Raw genomic sequence first — 20,345 nt, 5'->3', positions numbered from 1 at the left:
TGCTTGGACTCTGGAGGAGTCCCCAGATTTTCCAAGGGTCTGTCCACCCTGCGCGCTTCACCGGGAAATTGTCTCCTTTGAGTGAGAGCAAAGTGGACTTGAAGTGATGTTTTGAGCCGGGCTTCTTTTAGATCTGTTCGCGGATTTGGGGCCACTTCCGTCACTGAATTCCGGAGTAGTCAGTCAGTCAGTCAGTCACTTGAAAGAAGAATCTCTGCAGATTATTGTAGATAGCAAGGGCAAGCGAAAAGACAGACTTAGGGGTAGGAGAAGCAAGCATGGGGCCGTCGAAATTGCCACTAATGTAAGGGTGAGCAGGACTGAGCAGGACTGCGCAGGACTAATCAGTTCAGTCAATCAATGAATCAGTGAATCAGTGAATTCAATCCGTCAGGTCGTCGGCTAGTCGGGTGAGGCCGAACAGCGCATCTTAACCAAGTTGTTGCCAAAAGAGTCGTGCCACTGGATGTGAAGGAGGCCAACCACTGGCTGAAACCCCGCTAATCACTCTCAAGTGAATGAATCGAATGGACTTAACAGGCACTAAATTCAATTTCCCGCTACTGTTTTGTTTTTCCTTTTTGTCTACTTTTTCAAACAAATTACGGAGAACGGAGGGAGTACTTCTATCTTCTTCTTCCTCTCTCTCTCTCCTCTTTCTCTTCTTCTCTTCTCCTTCTCTTTCTCCTCCTCAACAGTCTTTCGTTATTCCATACTTTGCGCTCGCTCGCTCCTCGCTTCTTTCGGGCTTTCAAAAAGTAAACTTAACGTCTGTCTCTACATCAATCACATCTCTTGTCAAGATGAAGTTCAACAGCGCTCTCGCTCTCTCCTCCCTCCTGGTGCTCGCCGTGGCCCAGGACACCAACTCTACCTCCACTGCCAGCGCTGCCACTGCGACTGCCAGTCTCTCTGCTCAGGCCAAGTGCGCCGAGTCCTGTACGTATACATCTCTACGCGAATCATCTCCTCTCTACCTTCAATTGCCTTACTTGCGCATCTGCCCATACACACTATCCTTCCGTCTTCCTTGACTGCAGAACCAAATCATAGTACCACCCCCATTCTAATCCACTATACAGGCGCCTCCAGCGACATCTGCTGCATTGCCAAGTGCTACAATGTCCCCTGCCCCAACGACTCTCAGGCCAACGACACCACCAGCTGCGTTGCCGCCTGCCCCCAGGGTAACGGCTCCACCAGCGACACCGACGCCTACGCCAGCTGCCAGAGCCGTTGCGTGAGCAGCTACTTCTGGTCCAGCGCTACTGCTACCGCCGGCTCCTCCGCCAGCACCGCCAGCTCCAACGATGGTACCACCACCACCGGCAGCGGCAGCAAGTCCTCCTCCACTGGTTCCAGCAGTACGTTATCCCCCTTTTTGTTTCCCCTAGTGGCATCACCGGATTACCTGAACTCATGACACTAACCCACGTTCCCTCCCCCTGCTCAGAGTCTGGCTCCTCCAAGTCCGGCTCCTCGGACTCGACCAGCACCGCCACCAGCACCGGCGCCTCCGCCAGCGAGACCTCCAACTCGGCCGCCATCACTCAGCTGAAGATGGGTGTCTCCACCGTTGGACTCCTGGGCTTCGTCCTCGCCGCCTGGGCTCTGTAAATCTCTTCCGCTTACAGAACGGAAGCGAGATGTCACAGAAGTTTCTTTCAACCAACAACGGCACACGAACCTTTTTGTCTCAGTACATATGGGAAATTGAATGAATGAGGGCGGGCAGGAAGGGAAACATGATTGATTTTATTTTGCACTCTAATGGGATATCACACTTCGCACACAAAGCACCCCTTGACTTACTACTACTCTTGCACACACTTTGTTGACGTTGTCATAATAACTTACTACTACCTTGACTGTCTGTCACTAATACTACCCACAAGCGCTTGCTTCACTTGGCAGAATTTAGTATTATTGTATAACAATCATATCTGTGTTGCAGCTTGTTCTATCTTGCCTTTGCCTTTGTAGGTATAAGTGCTGTTCTCGGTATCATTACGGTACTTGTTTCCCAGGTTGAAAAAAGGTCGAGCGCCAACCCATTAGCCCACAAGATTCAGGTGCCGTGCTGTACTCCCAATACCACCATGATTTCATCACAGAAGGCAAACCAGGCGAGTGAGCAGCATGAACAGTTCACAAATGACGAACGATGACCACAAGTGCAGGCAGGCAGGCAGGCAGGCAGGCAGGTAGGCAGGTAGTTGTAGTGTAATGTGTTGTACGTGGTGCCCCAATCTGCCCCAATCTGCGGTAGATCGGTTTAGTCTGTGTCGATCATGAATGGGTCTACACGCAGCTCGACTCCACTGCTGTGAGACTGCTGCCACTCATCATAGGGTGGTTGATTTGGTGACTACACACGAGCTTCCCCCGCATTCTTCAGGTACAAGGATGATTAAGGTTTGTCATTCCATGAATCGACCTCAAAAGTATCAACACAAAATTAAAACTCTCCAGGTAAAGTCGACCCACGCTGGCAACACGTATACAAGAGTCAGTGCCCGAACAAAGTCCTTATCTATCTGATTTGAAGTACAGTATTGAGTATGAAACACAGTTCAGAATGCAATGTCACCTCGCGAGAGGAGCAGACAGGGCGCCGGTATAAGAGCAGCAAACGGTCATATGGATGCAATGATTGAATCCAGCTCCGGACTTTGGTCAACGGTCCTGCCATCCAAATTGTTCATAACCCCTGAGCAGGAAAGGATCGTTGACTCTGGTGCAGGCGTGGACGATAATGCTATAGGGTAATATGCAATGGGCATTAGTAAAAGCGGAGAAGAGTGGAAATCAAAATCCCAAGCACGCCAACGCCCATTCCAATAATGTCTAGATAATTGTAGATTAGTCCAATCATGAAGATGCCACTCCAAAACATCATGTTCGGTCACTGTTGATGTCAGACCCGGTCTCGCGCAAAATCCAGGACTTCACAGTCATCCTCAAAAAATCCATCGTCAACTCCATTGCCCGAGGCCAAGGCCGAAGTGGATTTCTTCTTCCGACGGGTTGTGATTACCACTTCTTCAACGTTTCCGGTACTGTTCCCGAGGCTGATCAAATTCTCCATTTCCCCACCGAAGCCCTGGTGGTTCTCTTGCATCATGTCGTCCTCGTCGTCTTCACTGTGGGAGCTGAAAGGACGGACGTGGAGCTTAGACGTCGGCAAAGAGCCTCCAAAGACCCACTGACCAGTCGGGACCGATGTCTCAGCGTCATTCATTTCGGGATAAACAAAGAGGTTTACCCTCTGGTCAGTGTGAAAAGGCTGATATGGCGTGTTGGTCTCGATTTCCGCCTGCGAGAGGGGCTGAGACTTGAGCTTCGATGACGCAGGGGGACGGGCAGCGGAAGAGGGCAAAGCCAGAGTAGCCCAGACATTGGTTTCTGCGCCAAGAGTCCCAACGGTCAGAGGGCCGCAAGGTGTCTGCAGAATTGGAGGTAGTCGAAATTCCAATGCCTTTTCTCCAATCGCTGACTGCAGCTGCCGATTCCGATTGGCGGACACCGAGCGCTTGATTTGATAGAGGCGGAAGAACCCCCCATCTAAAAGCCCCAGGAAGGGCATGCCCTTGCTGGTTACCCAGGTTACACGGGATGCAACTGGGTCACGGGAGAGCCCGGACAGATGCAGGCGATGCTCGCCGCCATGTCGAAATGTATTGACTGTTTTGACTGTGCCGGTCGCGGCGGCTCCCATTGATTTGCTCAGACCAGCGGCAACGGCCTTGCCACTAACACCAGCAGTGGAAGGAATCGTGAATCCACCCATCGAGTTGAAGGCCGCACCAGTCGACGGTGCACGACCCCTCACTGCGGCAAGAATGGGCTGTGTCTTACCTCCAACCATTTTGAAGGCTGCTGACAGGGGATTTGCGGCGGCCGCCCGGTCAGACAGCTCCTCGGCTGGAAGATCATTGGTAGGGGCCTTGGTAGGCTGTGGTCTAGCTCGACGGAAAGGGGGCCACTGGAAAGCGGATCGTGGCAGGTCGAACACATGCACCGTGGGCTTACCGGTGATGATTGCAAGTTTGTCGCCGGACGGAGGACACCATACCACGTCTATAATGCGGGATGCTGTCAACCGCGAAAACCTCGCGACCTGCCGCACGCTCGGTTGCGCAGATGTGGGGTCGTCGGAAAGTAAAGCCCCTGCCCGGCAATACTTCGCCTGCAGAAGATCCCAAACATACTGAACGTCTCCCTTCTTACTCACGGTAAGCAACATCAGGCCATTGGGAGAGAAAGAAAGAAAGCTACAGCCATTAGGCACTTGAAATGTGGTCATGGAACCGAACAAAGCGTTCTTTGTCTCAGTGCCCTCTTCTAGTCTCTGTAAGTCCGTCACTGAAACTAGATCCGGCTCAGCAGGGGATGCGGTCTGGGTTTCCTGAGAGTGCGTGGGGGGAAAGATGTTGTAGCCCTGCGGTGAGAAATCCATCAGGTTAGGAGATCGACGTGATGAAACGCTTTGTGCCTGTTCTTTGTTCCAGTAATTGTTCCAAGCTTGCAGTCCCTGATCACCCATCCAGCGAGCACCACGCATAAGCTCTTGTGTCACGCCTCGGGCGACTTTGCCAAAGAAACTCTCGCCCTCGCCGACGTCAGTAGCGCATGTTATTACTGGTCGGGACGGCGGGCTACGAGTCTCAAGCCCAATAGTCTTTCCCTGTAGGAGAGATGCAGGAACCGTTGCATGAAGGGATGCTCTGTAAGTGGTTGACGGCGGGACCGTAGCCAACCACCTTCCTCTGAGAGATATGATCGGGTTGTCATGGTTGGGAGGCCCATGAGGTGAGTCGGACTGCGAACCATCCGGATCAGTGGAGCTAGAGGAGGTCGAGTATCGTCGAGATTCCTTTGACTGGATACTCGTCCAAATCTTGCCGAGACACTGATACCTGCCTATGCCGTAGGTGTAGACTTCTCCACTCGACCCGGATGCCACAACAACGTAACTGCCGCTAGCATAAAGCCTCAGGTTGCCGACAGGCGGTGGAGCCAAAACCGGCATCCCTGGAATATTGCCAAAGCACTGGACCGGCGGTGTGGTCAGAAGCGTTGTAATGTGCTCTCCGTTTCTCAGAGAATAGACATCGACTCGCGTTTGGTAATATTTCAATTCGTCCTTATTGATACGACCACCAGATATTGACGGTCGACCAGCTGGGATCTCGTTTGTTTCGGACCCGGTAGAGGAGGCGTGGCCCTCATCATCGGGTACAGAACAGGGTCCATGAGTAATGACAGCAATATGGGGTCTGGATGTGGAGTTCGGGTCATTCGCCGAGATACTCGTCAGCAACTTGGCCTCGATCACCCGACCATTCAGGCCGGTCAGCTTGCCCACCAGACGAGTCTTCTGATCTTCTATGGCAAGAATATCTAGAGCACCATCTGTACCAACAAGAAGGACGTTGCTCCCTATCCTAGACGCCTTGAACCACTGGCTCAAAATTGTATCAAAGGCACAGAAAGAGTAGCCCCCGTCACTGATCGGCCTACTTTGTGCAGAAGACACGGGCAACTCGATATCTGGTGCGCCGTAAAAGTGGGCCTGCGGTAAATGGGGCAGGGGTATCTGGTTGTTGAATGGGCTGCTGACAGGGTTGCTCTTGTGCCGGTCTGCAGACGGTTGCCTGGACGTATTACTAGTAGAGTAACCATGTCCATAACTCAAAGGCCTTGTCCTGCTGGAAGGCGAGGCCGATGAAGGCTGGCTGAACCCGCCTTTATCATGACTTGTGAGAAATCCAAACGGTGATCCGCTAGCAAATTCACCATCTGTCACGTCATTAGGTGGGCTTTTGCCGAAAGGGATAGACTTGGCCCAAGTATCGGTCCGGTAGGTGACATCATTTTCCGGGGAATCTCCCAGAGAGTCCAGGGCGTCGAGAACGGGGGACACAATATTGTGACTAGTCGGAGGCTCTAATGTAGGATTTGGACAAGACGACGGCTCTGCCAGCAGAGGTGGTGAGAGTTCCTCGCTGTAGCGTAGACCACAAGGTTGGCCCGTTGTTAGCTTTGTTTCATGCGGTAGTGACTTACGCTTGACAAGGTTGGACTTACAGGTCGCCCGGTGAGGACCTGGCCGCTGCTTTCGCCGCTTTAGCCTTGGCCTTTGATCCGCTTTTTCCTTTCTTCTTGCTCTTGCCCCCAAGTTCATGCTCCAGGTTCAAACGGTTATTATCCTCGGGAGGAATGGTGTCACCTGGGGACCGGCTCTGCTGGCGAAACAAATCGTCCGAAGCTGCCGGTGGCATTCAAATGGAGGGTCTGCCTGCTAAGAGGCAGTATGATTTCGAGAAGGTGACCGCTCTCAGAGACCTTGGCAAGGTCTGAGAACGGGTCTGACAATATGGTCGACCTGCAACAAAAATCGCGCTCAGGCCGGGTCTGGAGGCTTGTAGAGAAAAGCCCTTGGGAGGCAACGCTGCGAAGGTCAACAAACGCTTATCAGCATGAGTCATCGACAGACAGGAATGTTCAAGCGCTTCAGGAGACTACTTACGAAGGAACTGTATCGGATGCAAATGTACTCGAGGTCAAAGACGCGTGAGAAGCGTGTCGGGTTGTCGCAGCTGCAACGACAAGCCGCGACCAGCAACGTATCTAAAGCGGGGACCCGTTCACTGATAGGCCGGTAAATAGTTAGTAGATCTGGGATACAGGACAGCTCGGCAGCACAGCTGTAACCGTCTGTCCTCGATATCAAAGGTAAACAAGGGGGTATGTTTATGTTAAATATGAGGCTGAACCAAGTGGTGGACAGGTAGTAATGAGATCACAGTAGGTAGAACGAGGGAGAGAAGATGTTATCATCCGGAGGGAAGGGAAATAGGGAAAGGAGGGAAAGGAGGGGGAGGGGAACCGGGTCAGGGTCAGGAGCATGGATGACATCTCCATGGTTAGTAAACTTATCTCCTATCAGTAACTAACTAAGTTAACTACCTGGTAACTTAGGTAGCTTACTGCCGGTAACTGCGGAGTACGGAGTGCATAGTGTACTGTACATAGTGTACAAAGTGTACAGTACCTCGTACCTAGTACGTCCGTAAGGTTCCCGACCGACTCACCACATGACGCGGAGCAAATGATCATTGGTTATCAGTTGGTAGGCATGTATACACTACCTCCTACGGAGTAGTACCTACATGATTGAAATCCTAGGTATGACCCATAACATGACGCAAGCTGGTAAAGTCACGAAGAGACCCGGGAGACCTCTCAGGGAGATTCCTCTTTACTGGTAAAGTACTGCACTCTCTGCCACTTAACTTATCACTCTCTCGCAGGTCTCTCTCCCGAGTCCAGTCCCTCTATCTGGCTGCCTTAATCGGGTTCTCCTTGTGGTTAGTCAATGATCTACAATTACCATACCGTACAGTATTCTTTTGATCCATTTACCTTTCCCCACTGTACCGGTATGAAGCCGGACAATCAATAGATACACGGATCGGACTCCAGTGGTCCTCTCCAGTGGTCCTCTCCACCCCGGTGCAACGCCTGCATGAGGGGTAATAATCGATGCATGCACCCTTTGCAAACCTGGCAAACACCGCAAGCCCAACGCGCCGAAACGCGGGTCCCTCAGAGTCACGTGACAGATGGCAAATGATGCAGCCAAACAGCCATCACCACCTGTGCATGTGTTGTTGACCATGGATGGACTGGAACAGTCCTTGCCTGTATCCCCCCCAAGTGTTCCAGGTTCCAGTGGATCCGCATGAAGGGGACTCGGGACTCTTGAGGCATTGGACTTTGGCTGGTGGCTAACTATGGTGAGGAGCATTCCCCGGCCGGGCCCAACTATTCCTGCTGGGGGGGGGGGGTTTGAAAAAGGCGGTCGGGTCATTGACCCTTCACCTCCCCCTTCAAGTCACGGGGACCCCGCTTAAGCTGCTGCACTGCCATCATCTGTAAGGCCCCCGTCGGTCATTGGCACGTCCCCCTCCTCCTCTCTCTCTCCCTCACAGGGCTGTGACTGAGATCTTTCTCTCCCTCACAGGGCTGTGACTGAGATCTTACGTGGTGGCTGCCCATTCCCCCGGTGTGCCCTTCATATAACTTGAGATTTGACAAATGTCTCTCGAAATGTCAACATGACATTATCCACACCACACCCTCTTCGGGTAGGTCTCTCCTAAATCATGGATCCCTGGGAAGCCAGCAGCGCCTCACCTGTGACCTGCCGTATCCAAGGATCTCTCTTCGTCGAATGATCGCACAGCTCGTCATCGGTGCTACTTCCATTACCACGCGGTTGGCTTGCAGGGGGACCTGAGGAATGCAGCTGGACTGGCAGGGAAGTCAGAATCTTACTTAATTGAGGACGATAATTGTTATCGTTCAACAATGATGCCATCTTGTTGCCAGACTTGCCTCGGGCAGCATTTCGCATTCGTGCATTTTGAAGCATTCATTCTCCGGCTTAGTAACGAGATCCAGGTCATCTGATGGCATGTCCTTTCAGTCATTGGTGTCGACATTGGGAGTTATCCAATGGCCATAGGAACCTCTGAAAAAGGTTGTTCCGTGCTTTTTGAGCCCACATACGGAGCAGTCCAATGAATATCTGTTTCATGACCACAGATACTAATTGGGTCCTCGGATTATCCACCGCTCATATCGACAGAGCCCGTCTTTCTTTGAATAATCGCTGGGAAACCTTGTGGGACAGCGTGTTCTGCGATAGGTTAATTACTAACTTGTTCATGAAGCGGAGTCAGACATACGACTATCTTTTTCCTGACATTCTACCCGCGATTTGACAACGCCTTAACAGTTTTCACTGCAGCCCATGCTCGTTTGCCCTCGAGATGGAAGTCACGGACATGAGCTAGCGATCTGAGCTCCGTTGTAGCTCACTCAATCTTGCCGGATCTGTCTGCCTAATAAAATGGACTTTCCATTCCCACATATATCAAGCGATTCCGGGGTTCAGATCAGTGCGGTAGAGTATAGACTGTTCTTGAATTCCTCCGCCCAAATTTGCCATTTTTATGGAGTCTTTTGGCATCAGTTGAAGGATAATCACAGCAATACCCCCTGTTAGCTGCCCGAGATGAGGATACTTTGGTTTCCGCAGACAGTATCCAGCCGTAAAGTACCAAAGACAGGGGGTTGTCCAGCTTGGGTTAAGTCCACATCATGCTGCTCTATCATAATGACCTTCCCGCTCCTGGGCCAATGCGGAGTCAGTATACCTGCAATACTGCATGGTGTATGACCGATACACTGCGAGGCTAATGTTACGAGAAGTCGATGAGACCAGTCACAACGTACTGTACGAGCTAAGCATGTTTCATCGGTGCAGGCTTGAGGTTGCCTTGCTTTGTTTGGTGCTTATGCCTGCGGTCTGGTAGGACATTCTACAGCCCTGTCCATGGATGAGATCTAGACCTACCTTGAAAGGTAGTGCAATGTTTCTGCGCTGGTGTCTAGACCCGTAAGGCTGGGGCCCTGGCCACGAAAATACGGTTGGCGATTGCACCCAACGTATCGGAGGATTAAATTCACCAAGTCGGGATGTGGTGATTGCATTCTATTGTATTTTATTGACGTGGAGTGTAGCAACATGCACTACAAAAAACCCCAGCTTCGAGCACGTGATGATAGTCTCCTTGGCTCCACTTTTTATGCACAGTATACTGGCAAGAGCTACGAATTTTGGACCAACGCGTTGACTGCGAAGCTTCCCTAAGCCTGAGCAGCTACGCAACTTCATGGCAAACAAATACTCCGTTACAGGAACCCACATGGTGCTTACCACTTGCCCCATACTGAGATGACTAGCCGTGGGCTAGCGTCTAGTATGGGACTATTCCTCCCCCTATATCAGTCCTCGCAAATAACTTGCATTGGCCTTCTACCACCTTTGGTTCTAGATCTGAGAGTACTAACCATGAAGTTTGCCATGAAGCCTACCTGGAGCGCAAGCCCTGGGGGAAAACTCCATTCCAAAATTGTATTGCCAACATCGCGGAGAAAATAAGTACTGTAAAACCGAATACGATTAATGCCACGTAGTCTCCAGTCCCACGAGATCAGATCTCAAGACTTCTTCTTTGCAGCGGCTGCCTGTGCCTTGGCAGCCTTCTTCTTGTTGCTGTTGATCATCACAATGCCTATGAAGGTGCCGACCACAGCGGAACCAAGCAGAGTGAGAAAGACGGGGATACGGATGGCCCAAACACGCGGAGGGAAGAGGTCGTGGAGAGGGTGACCGGGATCAACGAAGGGCTAACGAGCTGTCAGCAATTGTGCAGAAATATGCTGTGAGGAGGGAAGATGAAGCAAGCATACCATCAACAGAGTCCACGTGGTATAGTAGAGGAAGATCGCGGTCGCGACCAGAAGCATGGCGGATCCGACAATAGTGCCCAGCTGTTCAGTGTAAGTGATTGTCATCTCATATATTGCTCAGTAGAAGTAGAACCACGTATCACATACCATACTGATGATCAATTATGGAGCCGCGGGGGGGGATTTATGAAGGGAGAGCGAGAAACGCAGAAGGATGACGGATAAGTGAAGATGGGCTCCTGATGCGCATGGCAGAGAGACAACTGGAACTGCCCGCGGCCGGGCGCCAGCCTGGCTCCAACCACGCTCACGTGATCGTGACGGGGCGCCGCGCTAAGACTTCCTTTCCCTTCTTTCGCCGCCCGCCCATCACGAGAGCTCCGACCAACGTCGTGTTATCCCGCGGGTTCACCACCACTGTCAGGGCAATCCTGGATTTTGACCCCGAACAAAGGATGACGGATCCCGTTGTGTTGCAGTCTGCGGTGCGAGTGCCGACTCCGCCCCCAGATGCCTCGTACTCTCCCCAACCTTCAGCATCTCGCAAACGCTCACCTCCCTCTCGATCCCCTTCACCCAACCGTCGCCGCTCGCCACCAGGTGACTCGCACGATGGTGGCCTTGAAGCGCCGCGCATCGACCCGGAGCGCGCCATCGAGCGAGAGCGTCAGCTTGCGGAGCGCGTTCGACAGCATGAGAAACAGGAAGCCGCCGCGAGGAAGCCGATGACGGAAGAGGAGAAGCAGGCGGCCGCCAAAGCCGAGTATGAGAAGCTGTTGAACATGCGGTCGGGCGGTACCTATATTCCCCCGGCTCGACTGCGTGCGCTGCAGGCACAGATCACCGATAAGACCAGCAAGGAATATCAGCGGATGGCTTGGGAGGCGTTAAAGAAGTCGATCAATGGTCTGATCAATAAGGTCAACGTTTCCAACATCAAGCATATTGTCCCGGAGCTGTTCGGTGAAAACCTGGTGCGCGGCCGCGGTCTGTTCTGCAGGAGCATCATGAAAGCTCAGGCGGCTAGTTTGCCCTTCACGCCCATCTACGCTGCCATGGCTGCTATCGTCAACACAAAGCTGCCGCAGGTCGGAGAGCTCCTGCTCAATCGGCTGATTGTACAGTTCCGGAAGGCATTCAAACGAAATGACAAGGCTGTCTGCATATCATCTACCACCTTCATCGCCCATCTGTGCAACCAGCAGGTTGCCCACGAGATGCTGGCTGCCCAGATTCTCCTTCTCTTGCTCCACAAGCCCACGGACGACAGTGTTGAGATTGCGGTTGGACTCACACGGGAAGTTGGCCAGCATCTGGAAGAGATGAGCGGACCCATTGCGCTCGCGGTGTTCGACCAATTCCGCAACATTCTTCACGAGGCGGATATCGATAAGCGTGTGCAGTATATGATCGAGGTGCTGTTCCAGGTTCGCAAGGACAGATACAAGGACAACCCCGCGATCAAGGAGGAGTTGGACCTGATCGAGGAAGAAGATCAGATCACACACCAGATTGGCCTTGACGATGAGATTGACACTCAGGACGGGCTGAACATTTTCAAGTACGATGCGCAATGGGAGGAGCACGAAGAGGCCTACAAGAAGCTGAAGGCGGACATCCTAGGAGAAGGCAGCGACGATGAAGAGGACGAGGATGAGGACGAGGATGATGACAGCGCGGATGAAGAGTCGGAAGAAGAGCGGAAGATGGACATCAAGGATCAAACCAACGCAGACCTTGTCAACCTCCGCAGAACGATTTACCTGACAATCATGTCCAGTATAGATTTTGAGGAATGTTGTCACAAGCTGATGAAGATCTCCCTACCAACGGGTCTCGAGTCCGAGCTTCCATCGATGGTCATCGAGTGCTGCTCGCAGGAGCGCACCTATTCCAAATTCTACGGGTTGATCGGTGAGAGGTTCGCCAAGATCAACCGCTTCTGGTCCGACCTCTTTGAAACCTCATTTGCCAAATACTACGACACGATCCACCGATACGAAACCAACCGACTACGCAACATCGCCCGCTTCTTCGGTCACATGATCAGCACCGATGCCATTGGGTGGCATGTGATGTCCATCATTCACATGAATGAAGAAGAAACGACGTCCAGTAGCCGTATCTTCATCAAGATCTTGTTCCAGGACCTGGCGGAGCATATGGGCTTGCCCAAGCTTCAAGAACGCATGCGAGACGAGATTCTGCGCCCCAGCTTCGAGGGTATGTTCCCAACGGACAACCCACGCAACACCCGCTTCTCGATCAACTACTTCACCAGTATCGGTATGGGTATTTTGACGGAAGACATGCGCGAGCACTTGAAGAACCTCCCCAAGCCCACCATCCCTGCCTTGCCTCAGCGCAATGGAGGCGACGAGTCAGACGCGGATTCCGTCTCATCGCATCCCACCAGCTGCTCGACTTGCTCGCCCCGCTCCCGCTCCCGCTCCTACTCCTACTCCCGCTCCCCTTCGCCAGGCCGCCGCCGCCGACGCTCTGTCAGTCGGGGCCGGTCCTTCAGCCGCTCTGTGTCGGGCTCGTCCCGCCGAAGCTACAGCTACACGCCGTCGCGGTCTCGCTCGCCAGTCTCCAAGGACCGTCGACGTTCAGTCTCCTACAGTCGGTCTCGGTCGCGATCACCTGCGCCCCGTAAACGCTCATCCGTCTCGCGGAGCCCCCTTCCTCGCCGAGGCCGGGATCGCTCCTACGATTCCCGTTCCCCTCGTCGGAGTGTGAGTCCCTACCCAACTCGACGAGCCCGTTCCCTATCCCGCTCGGTCACGCCACCCCGCAAACAGGCCGGCGGCGGTCGCAGTTACAGCCGATCACCCTCTCGGTCCGTGACCCCGCCCCCTCCTGCGCGTCGCGGCGCGCCCGCAGCCCGTGCTGGGGCCCGCCGGTATTCCGACTCCCGATCGCCTTCTCCTCCCCGCAGGCGGGTTGCCAGGAGCATCTCGCGGTCTCGGTCTCGGTCTCGCACCAGGTCAGTGTCAGTGACGGCGCGGCGGCCGCCTGCGCCCATCCGTCGTGGCCGCGATGCTAGCGCGTCCCGCTCACCAGCTCCACCGCGGGCCGGAGGAGGAGGAGGCGGTCGGAGACGGTACTCAGATTTGAGGTCCCCTTCGCGGTCGCCCGTGAGCCGCCGTGCATCGCCTTCGCAGACCCCACCCCGCCGAGGCCGTGACTAGTAGTGTATACATCGATGATTGAAAGTTTGTGGGTCAAGAAGGGAAGACTTCAAAATGCCATTTTTTTTTTCGTCGCCGTTGTGCTTATCATGGGATGAATTGGGGCAGGATGGGTCAAGGTTATATCATAATGGGGGGCTCATTATAGTGTGTATCTAGTTTGAAGCGATCAAAAAGACAAACATGCAGCCAGGCCTTAGTCATGTTTCAAGACTCACTCTAAGATATGATCAATTATGGGATTCTTGTAGAGTACCAACGGACATCAAACGTCCGGCAGCTCACAAGCTGTTAGTCCTACTAGCCGTCCTGTCCACTTCTATATATCTAGCCTGTTGTATATGTATATCTATCACCACCAGGGGTATCTCAAATCAATCTCTAATATCACCGCAATCTATAAAGCACAGGGACCCCTCGCCCTTCCTACCATCCTATCACACGCACGCGATGCACACGAGACACGCAAAAAAAGAGGACATCACATCACATCTCCCCGGCCTCAAACCGACACCTCTCACACAGACAGAAGCCGCCCAGGGCGCCGCGGGCCCACTCCCGACGATCCTTGACCCCCAGCCCGATATCACAGTAATGGTTCAGGATCTCCTCGTCCTTCTTGATCCCGGCCCCGACCCGCCTACACGCGGGCGCAGCCGCAGCATCGGCCTCGGAGGGCAGATTCCACACGGCGCGCTCGGCCTCCGCGCGGGCGACGAAGGTGATCTCGCCGCCCCACTCCCAGCGGACGTTGGGGTCGCACGAGTGGTTGGCCAGACACCACAGGGGGTGGACGGCGCAGAGCTCGGGCCCGCCGTCCCAGGTGGAGAGGCGGCCGGAGGCGGTGCCACGGAACTTGGCGTACAGGGTGTTGAGGACCCAGGTATCGTAGTGGCGGAGGTGGGCGTAGGGGTCGATCTCCATCTCCTCGAGGAGGCGCATGGGCTGGAGGATGTTGAGCTGGAAGGAGAAGGGGAGGGTGCCACCATTCCCCGATGCGCCGGGGTCGGGGTCCAGCGGGTCGGAGTGGCCATAGTCCACGAAGTCGCCCCAGATGAACTTCACCTCCCCCAGCTCCAGCGGATGTACCTCCTGCGTCGCCGCCATCGCCAGCGCCCGCCCCAGCAGCAGCAGATATAGGTAGTCTGCCTTGTCCTTCGGATCGGGGATGTCCTTGCCGATGGACTCGAGGTTCTCCATCAGCCCGCACACGGCCCCGTGGTAGACCTGCTGGGCTTGGTCGTGGCAGGCCTGCGAGCAGAAGATCGTGTCGTCGCAGCCGTTGGCGCACGCCACGGGCGGCTCGTCGGCCGAGAGCTCCGGGAGCGGGCCATTGCAGGCGTCGCACAGGTCGTCGTGGAGACGGTTGGTGGCGGTCATCAGCGAGTTTTCGCGGAGGATGGTCTCGCCGGGAAGAATGTCTTCTTTGGCGAAGAGCCCCAGTTGGATGCTGACTTCTTCTGGCTGCTCTTGTTCTTGGTCTTGTGATTCGGAGGAGGAGGGGTTCGGCTTGGTGGTAGTGATAGAGTGCAGCGCCGGTAATGCGACAGCCCGGACCTCACACTTGGGCGCCACCGTCCGTAACTTTTCGTTCAGGAGGGCCAGAGTCTCGGGGGATTTGCGGTCGGGTTCGTGCGTGTTCCAGGGGTAGAGGACGCGGCGGGCAAGACCCTGTGCCGGCAGGGCGCTGGGATCGTCAATCACGATCTCCGTGGTAGAGGAAGGGAGATTGCGTCGGCGGGCGAACTCCCGTTGCAATGTCGCCAATTGTGCCGCTAAGGTGGCGTGGGCTTCACGGTCTGAGGAGGTCTGGTTGTCGCTAGTGCTACCAATACTACTCAAGCCCCGTGCACAGAATTCATATGCGTCACGGAAGCAGCCACAGCTGACGAGGGAGCGGACTAATAATGCGTAAACGGGGTGAATGAGGGCATCGTATTCGGACTGCGTAAGTGGAGTGAACTGGTCATCGTCGTCGTCGTCGTCGTCGTCGGCGGCGGCGGCGGCGGCGGCGGCGGCGTCATCGACAGCGTTGTTACTTTCGCGAGCCTTTGACTCCGTGATCTCCGGAGAGTCGTGAAATCTGCGTCGGGCGTGAAATTCGCAGCCGTCCGGGTCAACGACCGAGTCGAGGAGAGATAGTGCGCGGTACGCATCGGCCGACGCTAGATCGGGGAATCCCAGTTTCTCATGCACGAGACCTCGCTCATAGTAAAGGTGTGGATTGTGAGGATCTTCGTAGAGCCGCGTTGTTACATCAGCTCGTTCCTGCAGGGCTTGCATCTTTGACCGTCGGAGAATCCTAATCCGTTCGTTCAATCTGGCGAGGGCGAAGGGGAGGAAAAATTTCAGGATGAGGGATCGAAAATGCGGGGAACCGATAAGAATCTGGTCACGTGGAGATAGGGCGAGCCTACAGAAGTAACTTATCTTACAATACAGACCTGGACCTGACTACCGTGGACTTCAATGCGTCCTCCGAGTTCAACTTCATATCCATGGATATCCATGAAGTATCTTCGGAGAGGATGATGTGACTTTGTGGATTTAAATGCTTTTCGTACCGAAATATATCCAGTAATGGAACGCATATTGACAGCCAAGCTACATGCTGCGAAAGGTTGCATGACAGCAATCTTGCATGAACCAAGTAAGATGATGATAGGGGGATCAGACTTGAAGAAAAGACCAGGGATAGAACGAGGACAAAGAGGGAAGTGTCGCCAGCCAACTGGGATTGACCGGTTCGAGGCCACCGTGTAGGCCGTGACATAGAGTTAGGCAAGACCCACCGATTCACATCACCTGCAGGCATCATAACTATCAATTCCTGTTCGAGCCAGCCAACACTATTCTCACTTACATGACAGCTGTTCTCATCCAAAACCAGGGTGGCATGTTCCCCTTCCCCACCAGCCTCCACATTGTACTGCTGGTCCCGCAAGGTGGTAGCAAGACGGGCTAGCATGTGTCTCTGCACAAGTATCAGCATGGGAATCCCTCCGACGCGAGGAAAGCACGTACGGTAATTGACGCCTCGCTCATCCCGCCTTGGCGATCGACATCATTCTGATTCATGATTCGATAACTGTCATGTAAGCGTTTGCGAGTGGCCAACCCCCCAATCCCTCTCACATTAGGCCCAAGCGTATTGGCGGGGTTATCGGGATCAAGAATGTTGATTCCACGGCGAGCGTCATCCTGTGCACGGCGGTCGGGTGAGAAAATCTTGATGGTGTTGTCAATCCCAGAAGCGGCTATAGTAGGCTCATAGGGATGTCCTGCAAAGGATCGTTAACCACTGCCAGGGGCATCAACGGTTCCTATCTTCGGCAAACCTACCCTGGACCACATTGACGACCTCACTGTCGCCTTCTAGGATGTTGACTAGCTTGCATGTTTTCCGATCCCAAATGAAAATATGGCCCGAGTCACTTCCACTAACGACAAACTCATCGTCCAACCCATAGAAATTGACATCCTTGACTGTCTTGACATTGCAGTGACCGCGATACACGCGCGTATGTGAGGAACAAGGAACATCCAGATGCACATACTCTCTTTGTCTGGGGTGCAGCCCGTACTCCCTGAACATGCGACTTTCAGCCTCGGAGTCGTCATCGCTGTCGTTCGCTGGACTGTCAGAGTCCAGATCAAACTCATCCTCCTCCTCTTCTTCCTCATCATCATTGTCGTCGTCTTCAATTTCGTTTTCATCATCGTCCTCAGCATCGTCAAGCCCGTCCTCTTCATTCTCCTCCGAGTCATTCTCGGTTTCACTACCCATGTCCAGCCACCCTGGGAAGCTTGGGATGCCAGTTAAAGACGAGACTGACTCGGTTGCTTCGCTGGTACAGTCATCGGATGCTTCTCTGCTGAGTTGCTGGCCCCGGAGTATTTTCAACCGTACGTCGCGGATAGGTTCCTCTTCCATATTTGTTTCCAGGTCGTTCTGTGACCTCTCCGGATCCATATCTGATTCAGAGCCAGGCGCCACCGTGGCCCGGAAGCCTCCAAAGGCTCTGTTGACAAAAGCATAGTTGACGCCGGTCCCGCTCTCCATGAGTATGCCGCGAGCCACCTTCAGCACCCAGAACTGTGTAAGCTGAAACAAATCGAGGGCATGAGTAGGTGTCCCGTTAGAGTTTGCCCTGTCAACTGCCCCGCCGTGCGTGGCCCCGTTCGATGCTCCGCCGTCAACCGGGGTTTGAGCTGATGTCCTGATCGCAGTGGCGAAGGCGGCTACCGCTTCGCGTTGAGTCGAGAAAAGAATACGAGCCTCGTCGTGTTCGAACCTAGATGCATCAACGTTCACCACCGGGGCCTCTCCCGCTAGCCGCTGAAGATAAGGAATGAGGGTTGACTCAATCGCACGGTCATCCGCGGCTTCAGGGATAGGAAATCTGCTGAGCGTGTCCCGACGAATGGGACCACGCTTGAAGCCCGACAGCAGAGCTTCTCGACCCCCTTCCACATATAGTATGATGGCCTTGATAAAGTCATAACCAAATTGCTCTCTGCGATCGGGCGCGTATTCAACTTTCAGCGGCGATATTTGTTGAAACTGCTCCATCTCGTTGTCAACGTCCCCAGGCGTATTTTGAAGCTCGCCTCCTAGAGCTCGAGCTATCGTTCCTGCAGCCTGAACAAAGCTCCAGGCGGACTCTCGGTTACGACGCAGAGTTTGCTGAAAGCGCACCATATCGGAAGAAGGATTGAGCGGATAGCCCCATGTGCGCATGACCTCACTCATCTGCGGCAGACAGATGGACGCGTGGCCCAATGCTGTGGAAAAGGACTCGCCAAAAGGCGTCAGATCCGTTGCACTAGCTAATTCGAGCTCTTCGCGCGCTGACGTATCGAGCGAGAAAAGAGCCTTGCGAAGCTTGACTAGTTCTTTGGCAATACGCATGCTGAGCCTTTGAGCGTCACTGAGCACTGCCAGCCTCGATTGCTCTAGTAAGCTCTCCGGAACCTCAGCCCGACGCTGCGTCAGAGATGGGATAGGAATGTCCTCTGACTCTCCATTGCCGTAACGCACACGAAATGCCAACTCGCCTTCGTCCTGAGGATCTCTGGGTCGACGTCGCGAGGGAGGCTGGTTACCGCTCGAGTCGGATGACAATGACGTGCCATTGTGTCGCTTTCGCTTGCGGTTTGTGCTGTATCGACGTTTCCGCGGCGCAGGTGTTGCCCGCACTGATGACTGCTGCGATCTCACTTCTCTCGCATCTGCGCTGCGGATGAGATCAAAGCTATAGATGTGGTCGCCCGACCAGCTGACCACCATCTCATTCGGATTCGCATCGCTGATCTTGCAGGCTGTGATATGGCCGTCATCCCGAGTCTTCATGCGATCCTGCCCATCGGGCGCGAACCGGCGAACGCACTTGGTCGCGTCATCCAAAACGTCTGCTCCTTGGCTACTACTCCCAGGAGACGTACTTGAGGCGCCCCTCTCGGCGATGAGGTCCCGACCTAACATGCGCCGATCGTGCAGGAAGCAATGTAGATGTGCACCGCCCAGCGCGATGTAATGTGGTTGACTAGGAGAGCATGAGATGGTGTTGAGATCCAGGCGGTATTTCTTGTACGAGATTAGCGGCGGGGGCACATTGGAATCATCGTGATCCTGTCCCGATCGGAAAGCCATGTAGCCCTGGCCTCCCAGAGGTTTGGGATAGGCCGAGGAGGGCTGTCGCAGATCCCATTGGCGTACTTCTCCGTCCTCTGAACAGGTCAGAAAGAGATGCGGAGACGACTCAGTAACGATGCGCTTGACCCGGTCGGCATGGCTACGATAAACTTTTGCGTTGGTGGTTATCGGGCTCAGATAGTGAGAGGTGTTGAAGAAGTTCTGAAAGCGTCGACTTCTTGCCGATGAAGCAAAGGTCGAATTTCCACCCAGGTGCCCATTGCTACTGGAATACTCAATGTCGAAGACTCGGACCTGGGAGTCCCCGGCGCACGAGACTAGGGTTCGATCATTGGAATGTGGCATGAACTTGACGGAAAAGATATTGGCAGTATGACCAGTATCGATGGTGGTGCTGAGGGCAAAGGGTGCTGCTGAAGAGTCGGGTTGATAGGCGTAGATGTTCAAGTGCTGATCATCCGAACCCGAAGCCAGCAGGCGGCCAGACCGCGACCAGCTGTTCTCTGTCAGAAGGGCGGGAACGTCATGGTGCATAAACTAGGGGTAATAAATTCTAATCAAACATGACGGTAACGGAGATGGTAAGGAGAAATACAAGACATATACTAGTTCAGAACCAGCCGAGGGTTCCGGATGGGGGAGTTAGGAATGAGGATAGATAGACAGATAGATACATACCTCAAAGCATTGACACAACCCGAGTGACCACCGAGCTCGTTTACAATATCAAGGTCTTGAACCCATTCAGAAGAGCCATAAAGGCCACGAATGCCAGCCAAGTGAGAAAATCCTCCAGATTCTCGACGCCAGATACGATCGTAGAGAGACTCTTTCATTGTGGAGGGGGGGGGTTGAGGAGGTAAAGCCGGGTTGTGGGCGGGTGGGTTTGGTGATCGAGACTGGCGGTCTTGTTACCAGACAATTACCAGATGTCAGACGGTATGGTTACCGAACAAGTGTGGATCATTGCGCTGCGGCGGGAATGTGGAAAGAAGGGGAGAGGTTGAAAAGAGAGAGGAAAAAAAAGAAAAAAGAAAAAAGAAAAAAAGAGGAGTTGAACCACTGCAGCTCGAATGACGTCAGACTGGGGTTCGCGCAGATAAACGGCGGCGCAAAGCTCTCAGTTGCTGCTGATCCCGGCGTGAGGCGAGGCCCGACATAAGAAGTAAACT

General features: G+C 53.9%; 6 protein-coding genes across 6 annotated transcripts; 3 read left to right on the top strand and 3 right to left on the bottom strand.

Annotated features, from left to right (window-relative positions):
• The first annotated feature begins 783 nt into the window (after positions 1-783).
• BO66DRAFT_391602 (uncharacterized protein) lies at positions 784-1,963 on the top strand. The gene is made up of 3 exons (XM_025647292.1): positions 784-939; positions 1,083-1,364; positions 1,454-1,963. The coding sequence occupies exons 1-3, from the start codon at positions 804-806 to the stop codon at positions 1,615-1,617; spliced, it is 582 nt and encodes a 193-aa protein (XP_025504605.1). The 5' UTR covers positions 784-803; the 3' UTR covers positions 1,618-1,963.
• BO66DRAFT_391601 (uncharacterized protein) lies at positions 1,766-2,092 on the top strand. The gene has a single exon (XM_025647291.1). It carries the CDS (start codon positions 1,771-1,773, stop codon positions 1,981-1,983), a length of 213 nt encoding a protein of 70 aa, XP_025504604.1. The 5' UTR covers positions 1,766-1,770; the 3' UTR covers positions 1,984-2,092.
• Positions 2,093-2,729: 637 nt separating this feature from the next.
• Positions 2,730-6,559, bottom strand: BO66DRAFT_80910 (uncharacterized protein). Its single transcript, XM_025653611.1, has 3 exons — positions 6,533-6,559; positions 6,091-6,454; positions 2,730-6,008 (listed from the first exon to the last, which is right to left on the bottom strand). The coding sequence occupies exons 2-3, from the start codon at positions 6,282-6,284 to the stop codon at positions 2,918-2,920; spliced, it is 3,285 nt and encodes a 1,094-aa protein (XP_025504603.1). The 5' UTR covers positions 6,285-6,454; positions 6,533-6,559; the 3' UTR covers positions 2,730-2,917.
• A 3,379-nt stretch (positions 6,560-9,938) lies between these two features.
• On the bottom strand, positions 9,939-10,606 carry BO66DRAFT_80861 (dolichol phosphate-mannose biosynthesis regulatory protein). Its single transcript, XM_025653610.1, has 3 exons — positions 10,474-10,606; positions 10,327-10,407; positions 9,939-10,263 (listed from the first exon to the last, which is right to left on the bottom strand). The coding sequence occupies exons 1-3, from the start codon at positions 10,474-10,476 to the stop codon at positions 10,075-10,077; spliced, it is 273 nt and encodes a 90-aa protein (XP_025504602.1). The 5' UTR covers positions 10,477-10,606; the 3' UTR covers positions 9,939-10,074.
• A 175-nt stretch (positions 10,607-10,781) lies between these two features.
• On the top strand, positions 10,782-13,713 carry BO66DRAFT_420191 (MIF4G-domain-containing protein; the record flags this gene model as incomplete). The annotated part of the gene is made up of 2 exons (XM_025649856.1): positions 10,782-13,312; positions 13,373-13,713. 2 exons carry the CDS (start codon positions 10,782-10,784, stop codon positions 13,515-13,517), a joined length of 2,676 nt encoding a protein of 891 aa, XP_025504601.1. The 3' UTR covers positions 13,518-13,713.
• Positions 13,714-14,003: 290 nt separating this feature from the next.
• On the bottom strand, positions 14,004-20,009 carry BO66DRAFT_411102 (WD40 repeat-like protein; the record flags this gene model as incomplete). Its single annotated transcript, XM_025649272.1, has 16 exons — positions 14,004-14,747; positions 14,973-15,837; positions 16,318-16,322; positions 16,381-16,491; positions 16,542-16,798; positions 16,860-17,264; positions 17,301-17,323; positions 17,354-17,392; positions 17,423-17,759; positions 17,793-17,903; positions 17,940-17,952; positions 17,992-18,152; positions 18,192-18,343; positions 18,374-18,590; positions 18,624-19,669; positions 19,852-20,009. 16 exons carry the CDS (start codon positions 20,007-20,009, stop codon positions 14,004-14,006), a joined length of 4,644 nt encoding a protein of 1,547 aa, XP_025504600.1.
• Between the last annotated feature and the right edge of the window lie 336 nt (positions 20,010-20,345).

Source organism: Aspergillus aculeatinus (assembly GCF_003184765.1).
Source record: "Aspergillus aculeatinus CBS 121060 unplaced genomic scaffold BO66scaffold_21, whole genome shotgun sequence".
Classification (NCBI taxonomy): Eukaryota; Fungi; Ascomycota; class Eurotiomycetes; order Eurotiales; family Aspergillaceae; genus Aspergillus; species Aspergillus aculeatinus.
Note: the sequence above shows the minus strand (reverse complement) of the source record. Positions and strands in the feature narration are given on the sequence as shown.